Genomic DNA, 10,465 nt, shown 5'->3' with positions numbered 1-10,465 from the left:
TCTCTCTCTCTCTCTCTCTCTCTCTCTCTCTCTCTCTCTCTCTCTCTCTCTGTCTCTCTCTCCCCCCTCTGTCTCTTTCTCTCTCTCCCTCTGTCTGTTTTTCTGTCCGTCTGTCTGTCTGTCTGTCTGTCTCCCCCCTCTCTCTCTCTCTCTCTCTCTCTCTCTCTCTCTCTCTCACACACACACTTATACACAACTCTCAGCTTTTTCCCACAAAACGGACAGCACCTCGCTTGTGGATGCAGGGTAGTTTATGCACACATATAAACTTACACACGTACATACACATACATGTACAGGGTGATCCCAAAAAACGTTACAACTTTTTTCTGAATATCTCGCGCAAAAATTGTTCTATGCTGTAATTTGGAACAGACATAATTCATTCAAAAGGAATTTGTTTGATATAAACTCCACGAAGAAGAAACATGTTTTGAAATCGGAAACGGCTACAAGAAAAAAGCACCCCAAAACGCAAATTTCACCAATGTTTAAAAATCTTGTAAAAGAAGTCGTGAAAAGATTAGTTGACCTTTTTCTTTATTTTCACTTTGACATAAATTTTCCATCCCTGTGACATTTAAACAATATTTAATTTCAATTTACAGAGTTCTAAAAACCTAATGATTTCTTTCTGAAATTCCTAGAAGCAGTGCTCCACATCCCCCCCTTTAGACTCGACACATTTTTAACGCGTCGTTCGAAATGTTCAGTGGCGCCCTAACACAAGGACCTGTTAAACCTTGAGTTTTTAAAGCCACATACACTGTACATGTTCACTAAAAAGTGGCTTCTAGAGACAATAGAGTGGGGTACCCAATAGACAGCATTTTTGGAGTTAACATTTCACGCAGGGTGAAAATGGGCTCTGCATGAAACCAAATGTCATCGAGGAAATGATCCCTCTTTACAAGACAATCGAGGAGTCATGAACACATTGCCATGCTCTGATCCATGTCATCTCGGCCTAGCGAAGATGAACATGGTATAGTCGTAGGTTAAGATTTGCCATGAGAATGTAGACTGTTGATGTGTAGGAAAGTCCTAGCTGCAGATCGTCTACGGACAGACGTCTCATGGGACTCGGCTACTGAAATCTGCACTCCGGTGACGTTTAAAGGGCTGCGCTTGGTGCGTGTTCGATCCGAAATGGTTTTTTTAAAAAAGAACTTTTTACTTCTGATTCGCTATAGATCCAAACTGATGGAACTTCTCTACTCATGATGCCAAAGGTCTTGAGGGCACCTAAGCATTCTCTCCATGCCGTGTGCAGAACTTACGAAATGTCAGGGATGGTGAGTTTGTGGAGAGGTAATGGTCAATACAAAAAACTCTCTGCTCTTTACTAAACGTTGCCATGATCTCAGCAGGCAAACAAATTTTGGGAAAGATGATATCTACAGACTTCTGTTGACTTGTTAGACTGCTGTAGCTTGCAATATGGCGCGATTGTTGCCACTTTTAGAGGTAGGTCTAATGCGAACTGGTGCGCCATGCTATGAAAATGACGACAAGGTTGAAAATGGGTTGTTTTTTTAATGCGCTATAAAAAGCAAAACCGTTCAATGGACTTATCTAAAATACATATCAGACAAATTCCTTTTGGCTTCCAAACGTTATGTTCAAATCTGAAACACAAAACTTCAGTATGGAGGAAGATATTTACAAAACAAGTTGTTAAGTTTTTTTTGGATCACCGTGTACATACATACATACATGCATACATGCATACATGCATACATGCATACATGCATACATGCATACATGAATACATACATACATACATACATACATACATACATACATACATACATACATACATACATGCATACATGCATACATACATACATACATACATACATACATACATGCATGCATGCATACATACATACATACATACATACATACATACATACATACATACAGTGGAAACCATATATAACAGGCCCGGTAATAACAGGGATCCGGTAATAACAGGGATTTTTAAAATCCCCGTTTTTTCCTTTTCTTTATCTCTATTAAAAGTTATCGGCAATAACAGGGCCTCATCGGAGCCCAACCGGTTATAGCAGGGACAAAGGCTCGTTAACAATGCGTAAAAAGTAAGAGAGAGAGAGAGTAATGCAGTGATGGAGCAAGCCCACGCAAGCCATGCCACTGCAAGCACACGCGGTGTGTGAAGCGAGAGAGGGCTGCGGTGTGCTGCAGACCTCGATCTAGCCCGAAACCTAGCAACACGCACGTGTAATGTGTCACCAACGATGTCAAGCGCAAAAGAAAATGCCTTTCAATTGACAAAATATACGAAATAATCCAGGCTGTTGACAAAAAGCAAGCTCCACTGGCAGAGATTTGTCGTCAGTTCGACATTCCACAAGGGTCGATTCACACCATTATCAAGGATAGAGAGAAGATAGTGGCAGCAAACTCCAATGGAAAGTTTGCTCTGGATCGAAAGAAGATGAGACTGCCCGATGCAGATGCTGTGGACCAAGCTCTTCTGATGTGGTCTAAGGAGGCAAGGAGAAAGTCGGTGCCAAAACCCCTGTTCGTGGGTACTTGTGGCAAGGGAAACTACCCATGAAAAAGTACGGCTGGATTAGTCCGCAATAAATGTTTACTTTCCTTGCATTTCTGATGTAACAGGGATCGGATATAACAGGACATTTTCTCTACTCCCACCATCCCTGTTATATCAGGTTTCCACTGTACATACATACATACATACATACATACATACATACATACATACATACATACATACATCCATACATACATGCATCCATACATCCATCCATCCATGCATACATCCATCCATACATCCATACATACATGCATCCATACATACATGCATCCATACATACATGCATATATGCATACATACATACATGCATAAATACATCCATCCATCCATCCATCCATACATCCATACATACATGCATACATGCATACATACATACATGCATATATACATACATACATGCATACATGCATACATGCATACATGCATACATGCATACATACATACATACATACATACGTGCATACATACATACGTACATACATACATACATACATACATACATACATACATACATACATACATACATACACACACATGTATGCTTTCTGCTGCTATGTACCTCAGCGTATTCATTAACTATTTTTACAAAGGCCTGTTCAAGTCTTGACACATTTTGCAACACTGACCTAATCTAACTCGTTGGATAAAAATATATGTATAGCTGCTATTATTATTATTATTATTATTATTATTATTATTATTATTATTATTATTATTATTATTATTATTATTATTATTATTATTGTTACTTCTTCCTCACTCTTGTATTTCAGGAAGTTGGAGATTCCAAGTCCAACTTTGTGGTTATTTATGACCTCCAAAGTGGGCATCTCTTCCGAAAGTTCAAAATTGCGGCCGCAACAACTGCGCTTGCCCTGTCGTCTGCGACTTTGTCGGTTGTCCAGGCACTGGACACATGTCAGCTGGTGCTGTGGGATATCGTCTCAGGAAGCTGCAAGTGAGAATCTTCTCTTTTTGAGTTCTGTTTTCTAAGTGAAGAAAGTGTACGGATAAAACGCCTCTATCATATTTCGTTTGTAAGTCAATGTAAGAAACGTATAATATTATTATGTTTAATGCCCCTATCCATTCTCTCTCTCTCTCTCTCTCTCTCTCTCTCTCTCTCTCTCTCTCTCTCTCTCTCTCTCTCTCTCTCTCTCTCTCTCTCTCTCTCACACTCTGTGTGCGTAGGTAAAGAAAGTATAATGGATTTAAAGTTCCTATCAACTCTGTCACTCTTTTTTGCGAGGTGTTGTAAACATAATATGTAAACTCCCCTATTAATTCTTTCTCTTCCTTATCTATCTATCTATCTATCTATCTATCTATCTATCTATCTATCTATCTATCTATCTAGCTAGCTAGCTAGCTAGCTAGTTAGCAAGTGAGAGGTGCGTATTTTGTTTTTGTACTTTTGTACTTTTTAATCATTATGTCTTATTCACTGAAAGTTGAGTACTTTATTTCGCCCAAAATAAAAATTGTACATAATGTATTGTTGCTGGAGGAGTTGGAAGAATTAGTAAACTAAAAGAGTAGTTGTAGGCTTTCGTGTTCTAGAGTAACAGTGTTTGCCTCTCATTCAGTTGGTCCAAGGTTGGAAACATGACAGTGAGAAAAAAAAATTCTTCTCTATCATCATTTCCCCTGTCGCCCCCTTTCCAGCTTTTTAGTTTTCTAATCATGTTTTGTCATCTGCTTTCATCTCCACTTTCTTACCCACCCCATCTAACTCTGGGCTCCTGACTCTTTCTACTGCTACTGCTTGGTTCCTTCTTACTGCTGATTTTCATCTACACCTCTGATCTTAGGATAGGTTGTGGCGTCGGTGGCCTAGTGGTTAGGCTCTCGGACTCGCAACCGTAAGGTCGTGGGTTCGAATCCCGTCAGGGGCCCGACGTTGTGTCCTTGGGAAAGGCACTTTACTCTAATTTTCCTCACTTCACCCAGGTGGGAATGGGTACCCGGCTATAGACAGCGAAAGATCTTGTCAGTTTGTTAGTGTTTGAGCGCTTAATCGGCTGCTCGCACTGTATGCTTCCCGGGAAGCTGAGAATGTTTCGGAGTGTTCTATGGTCTGCTGGGGTAATAATATAGTGTAAAGCGCATAGAGCCTGCTGTTGAGCGGGGATATGCGCTATACAAATGCTATCTATTATTATTATTATTATAGGTAAGATCTAACATCTAGCTGGATGACGGCGAACAAATCTCGGAGGTCCCGTGTGCATGTCGCTCACGTTAGAAAGCCCTTGATGGTCCTAAAATCAGTCAGATTAGGCTTCGGCCGCCACCTGGACAAATTCAAAATTAATTCCTGCCAAAGTGAAAATGCTTTATGTGTTCCACTCGCTCATATGACTGTATGCACCTGTGCGGACCGTAAAACACATACCAAAACAAACAAAAACAGAGTAGGATAAGTGATTTAGGTCGCTTCGGTGCGAAGTAAAAGTGCACATTTCGCAATAAGGGATCTTATGACATTCAACATTTATGAGTTCGAGGTTAGCAAACATCACTCCTCTTAAATTAGTCAATAATGGTAATGTATTCTATTAGATGAACCTTCATTTTTTGTCCCTCAGGTAATTTCATGTGTAGGATGAATTATTTGCATCGCGGACCATGTCATGGCAAGGATTACTTTTCATAATTGTTTTTTTCTCTCCCTCCCCAGACAGGAATGTGTCTCTCAAATGCGAGATAATTAGGGGAGAAGTTGATTATCGTCGGTCGCCTGATGAAATCGTGAATTCCACACGAAGCAAATTTTACAGGAGAGGGAAAAAACAGATTTTATCCGTCATTTGGCGTTCAAGAAATAAACTAAATGGATAGATCTGATCAATTATCTTATAGAAATAATACTGTAGTACGTTATTTACCGTATATGGTCATTTTTTCGAAAAAGTGTGGGATTCACGATTTTCATATTCGAATCTCGCCTGATGCGGTCGTGAATTCCACACAGGTGTGGAATTCACGATTTCATCAGTAGACTTTTGGGAACGCGGTGTTGTATTCACGGTTATAGGCAGTGTGTCTTCTCTTATTAGAGGCCCTGGTATGTTTAAAAATATATGAAAGCACGAAATACTGTTATAGGAAAGACTTAAAAAGATCAATTTAAAACTGAGTATGACAATACAAACTAAGTGAAACAGAAAGCTATTCATTATTTTAAAACTATAAACATCTCTCATTCTTACATGAATGGGATATTGTGTGTAATTTATGAAATCATACTCCTTCATTTGCGTGCTTTCTCTTTTCCTATCCTTCTTTGTCCAATTGTGTGGAAGTGTATATCCTTTTTATTGGGCCTGGACAGGGTGGTGGTGGATGGGTTGAGAACTTGGTGTATGTCAAACTTTTATACTCTATGAATGACTGGATGATCATCTTTCATTGTCTTACTTATTTTGTCTCTCAGATCCTGAAAATTACTCTTTGCCATTTATAAGGAGAATGATACAGTGGAGGGGAACTGTTTGTTGAGGTTTCTATTTCTCTTGACTTTAGAAGACTCTCCCACTCTCCGTTAGAGTTCAGTTTGCAAAGAATATTCCTCCTTATGTATATCAGAGGCTTCATACTGCATTTACAGCTTGGTCTTCTTTTTGTCTACCCGACCTGACAGTATTGTGGACAGCAATTTTGACAAAATCATGGGGGAAAATAATATGGTCCACAAATTTCCCTTTATATGGTCTTTGTTGATATAATTACAACAATTGCAGTTCTGAAAAAGTCTTTTATTTAAAGCCGCAGCTCAATGACGCCTGCATACTTTCTACTTGCATATGAGTGTAGCCTCTAATAAGATTTTGTTTACAAATTCGTGTTTGCTCTTAGTGGAAAAGACACTCACGGGATTTGAAATTTATGCAATTTTGTACTAATACACACACTCACACACACACTCACTCACATACACACACACACGCACACACACACACACACAAACACACACACACACTCACACACACACACGCACACAAACAAACACACACACACACACACACACACACCTAGCTGTATAATAATATATTGTTATAACCTTCTATGCATATGTGTACGTTGAAAAAAAGTCCATCAAACAACTAGTGAATTCACTTGCAATCAAGTCACCTAGTACCTTGTGTCATAAGCAATAGATGGCATCATACGAGGTTGCATTGAAGATTATGTGCATGTTTCTGGAACAGGAGCTGGAGCAATTGATAGACAGTGACAAAAGTACACCCTGAAGATTCATGCAAATGATCAAAAGGTCTTCTTGCCTAAGAGCAGAGGTTTTATCCATGGCGTGCCCTTTCTTTGTCGCTTTCTTTTCTGACATGTGAGATTCCCACTTAGTCTGGCTGACGTTGTCATGACTCAAAACTCACGCACAATTCACATTGATCCTTGTTTGGCTCACAGGTCGACATGGTCTTTTCATCTAGCACACATTTGAGTAGCCTGACAAATAGGGCAGATTGTCCCTGACCTGTGCAGGCGGTTTCAATCTCCCACTGATTACAGAATCAGGGATCAAGATACAGTTTTCCAGAGCTTTGCTGGAAATAGTGAGTGGGAAACTTCAGAAGCATGTCCACAGATGTTAACAGAAACTCCTTGGCTTGCACGACCCTTGTGGATTTTTTGGTGGTGCAGCTGGGTGGGCTCTTCTAAAGCACTCTTTACAAAGTACTGGAGGGTCCAGGTTGTCACCAACAAATGCCGGAGGAAGTTTCTCAGGATCAGATGGACAGACAGAGTCACCAATGAGGAAGTAAGGAGCAGAAAATTTGCAGACAGAAGAAAGCTGAGCATACCATAAGGAAACCAGGCAGCTACACAACAAATACAATTTTAATTTTGAGTCTACAAGTTACACAATCAAGGGAAGGCCATGTTGAACCTGTACAAAAGTCGCAAAGAATGAAGAACAAAAATGTGGAAAGACATTTGACAAATATGAAGAAGTTAGCCCAGGGTAGGGAATAGTGGAAAGTGTCCGAACGGGTACGCCAGGCGATGATGAAACTGGTATGAGCACTTCTAGAGCAATTTACAATGGGTGAGCCCGGTCATAGATATCTACATCCTGCAAACTTAGATCTTTCTGGTCATTCTGTTTCAGATAATAAACCCAAGTGTGCATCTTTCAGCTTGGTGTATCGCATTTAAAGTGTACTCTTTCGTGTTGAGAAGATCATTCACATAGGTCTTTCTGTCTCCCCATGTCAAAGTCCAAACAAAGACAAACATAAACAAGTCAACAAAAGTTAAGGAACGTACTGTAAAAAGAGTGATATATTTGTATGCATTCTTTCCAGGTTTTACTTTTACTCGAAAAACTAGATATTGGTGAAATGTTACTCAATGACTAATGGGATTGTACACACCAGGGTTTGAAGTGCACGTGACTCCTGTGCGATGAGCTGGGGAGGGGGCAAAAAGGTCCAATGTTTTCCAATTATCGATTTTTATTTTCTAGCTCTTACCGTCAGAAAAAATTATGAACGCTCAAAAATCAGTTTTCAATTGCAAGATTCATGTCTCGTGAGTGACTTGCACTCGCTCATTTGCACTGTGGATACACCATTCTGCTGCTGTAGGGCTAAGCATAAACATGCCTCCTCGACAGAAATTGTCTGATGTAAACAAAGGACGAGCCATTGCTTAGGTACAAGCTGGTGTTTCACTCCGACAAGTTGCTACACGTTTTCGAGTGTCCGTTTCTGTCATTTCACGGCTGATTCAGCGTGCCAACGCCACTGGTAGTGCCCAAGAACGACCCAGATCAGGTCGACCAAGAGCCACTAATGCAAGGGAAGACCGATTCATTCATAAGCAGGCTCCGCAGCCGAGATCCGCTCCAGAAAATCGCATCCGGACGCGGCTGAGAGCGGCAACTCGTGTTAACATTAGTTGTCAGACAGTACGAAGACGTCTTCATGAGTTTGGATTTAATGCACGTCGACCAGCAGTCCGCCAGCGTCTCACCCCAGCACACAGGGCTGCTCGTCTTGCCTTTTGGCGACGCCAAGTAAGATGGACACGTCAACAGTGGGCAAACGTTCTCTTCAGCGACGAGTCCCGGTTCTCTTTGCATCACAATGACGGCCGTATCAGGGTTTGGAGGCGACCCGGAGAGCGGCTCCTCGATGAAGCCGTCAGAGAAGTGATGCCTTTTGGAGGTGGTTCCGTGATGGTATGGGGTGCTTTCAGTCTGAACCACAGAACACCTCTGTACCAAGTGCAAGGGAATCTCACTGCAATACGTTACCGAGATGAGATACTCCGTCCATTAGCACTATCTACTCTGCAGCAGATGGGGCCACATGCAGTGTACCAGGATGACAACGCCCGACCTCATAGAGCGTTGCTTGTCCAAAACTTCATGCAGCAGGCTGGCATCAACCGAATGGACTGGCCGGCCCGCAGTCCGGACTTGAATCCCATAGAAAACCTCTGGGATGAGCTGCAACGTCGAGTCAGAGACAAACACCCCCTACCAGGAGACGCGCAGCAACTGTTTCAAATGCTGTAGGCAGAGTGGCAGGGGACGCCTCAGAGAGTATTCATCAACCTCATAAACTCGATGAGGAGCCGGTGTACTGAGTGCCAGGACAATTGTGGTGGGCATACTCATTATTGAAATCATCTGAACTGTTTTGTTTTTGTTGCAGTCAGACGTTAAAATAACTTCGAAACCGCTTGACAATTTTTGGGATTTGGGATTTTAACCCCTACCAAACTCAATTAACTTTTCAAGCAAGTTAAAATGGAATAACTTAATTTTCTTTTTTGGTACTTGCTATACACATGTTGATTAGAATGTGTACCAAATTTCATTGCGTGTTGAAGTTTGCTTACGAAGTTATACACTTTTTCTCAAATGTTCCTTAATTTTTGTTGACTAGTTTAGTTGTTTTGTCTTTGTCTTTTAATAGTGAGCAGTCATTTGATTTGGTTGAGCAATCACATCTGGTTTTCAGTTCATTAGTTTTTAAAAATCGACCTACTATCTCTTGATTTGTATAGCTTATTGCTGCCCCCTTCCTCTCTCTCTCTCTCTCTCTCTCTCTCTCTCTCTCTCTCTCTCTCTCTCTCTCAGAGGTTAAAATAATCACATTTGATCTGTTGCAACGCACCGTGTACTTTGAATGACATTTTTTTTTCATTGAAGTCTGGTTCTTTTATTATTACCGTTTGGCATTTTTTGTAGCTTTCTTTGATGCACAAAGTGGTTCACATTGCTCGGCTTCTCAAAATTCCTTTTCTCGTTAGGTAACTCTGTTGTCAAATTAGTGAGCTTTCAATGTAAACAAGTTTGGGTTGTGATACAACACGGAAATAAACTTGTAATTTATACTTGACTACGTCACGTTATCATAAAAATAATAATTTTGCAAACAAGCAAGATAAAACATTGTTTTACCAAACACTAGAAGAGCACACAAATTACACATTCGAATTTGACAGTCGTCGTGAAACAATTCCAGTCTTGCATCTAGGAAACACACATCTTAATTATGTGACAGAGGTTTTCCCGCAAAACATAATATGCAGTCGACATCATAAATTACAACCGTGAATACTGACCGACCATTGTATTTGCACAACGCAATCGCCCATATTTTAATGGTCCAGAGAGGCGTTCACGGCGCCAACGGTCAGCCCCGCGAGTCATAAACCGACTGATGAGATCGTGAATTCCACACAGGTGTGAGATTCACGGTTTCATCAGGCAACTTGGGGGGCACGGTGTTTATTCACGATTTTCTTATTACGTCAGATTGCAACGTTTGAGTTGAGATAATTGAAAAATTGTTTTACAGGGACATGTATCTCACCGAGCACTATCAAAATATGCAAAAAAAACGA

General features: G+C 40.7%; 1 protein-coding gene across 1 annotated transcript; it reads left to right on the top strand.

Annotated features, from left to right (window-relative positions):
- Positions 1–1,440: 1,440 nt before the first annotated feature.
- On the top strand, positions 1,441–9,128 carry LOC101850577 (transposable element Tc1 transposase). The gene is made up of 4 exons (XM_035970868.1): positions 1,441–1,467; positions 3,358–3,542; positions 7,247–7,364; positions 8,340–9,128. The coding sequence occupies exons 1-4, from the start codon at positions 1,441–1,443 to the stop codon at positions 9,126–9,128; spliced, it is 1,119 nt and encodes a 372-aa protein (XP_035826761.1).
- Positions 9,129–10,465: the final 1,337 nt, after the last annotated feature.

Source organism: Aplysia californica, unplaced genomic scaffold (genome assembly GCF_000002075.1).
Source record: "Aplysia californica isolate F4 #8 unplaced genomic scaffold, AplCal3.0 scaffold00331, whole genome shotgun sequence".
In the NCBI taxonomy this organism is placed as follows: domain Eukaryota; kingdom Metazoa; phylum Mollusca; class Gastropoda; order Aplysiida; family Aplysiidae; genus Aplysia; species Aplysia californica.
This window is presented reverse-complemented; position numbering and strand designations above follow the sequence as displayed.

Excerpts from the sequence above, each read along its gene's own strand:
- LOC101850577 (XM_035970868.1), top strand. The coding sequence starts at position 1,441 with ATGGCGCGATTGTTGCCACTTTTAGAG. Across the intron at positions 1,468-3,357 it reads GATTGTTGCCACTTTTAGAG|GAAGTTGGAGATTCCAAGTC; the intron begins GTAGGTCTAATG and ends CTTGTATTTCAG. Across the intron at positions 7,365-8,339 it reads ACAGAGTCACCAATGAGGAA|CGTGCCAACGCCACTGGTAG; the intron begins GTAAGGAGCAGA and ends CGGCTGATTCAG.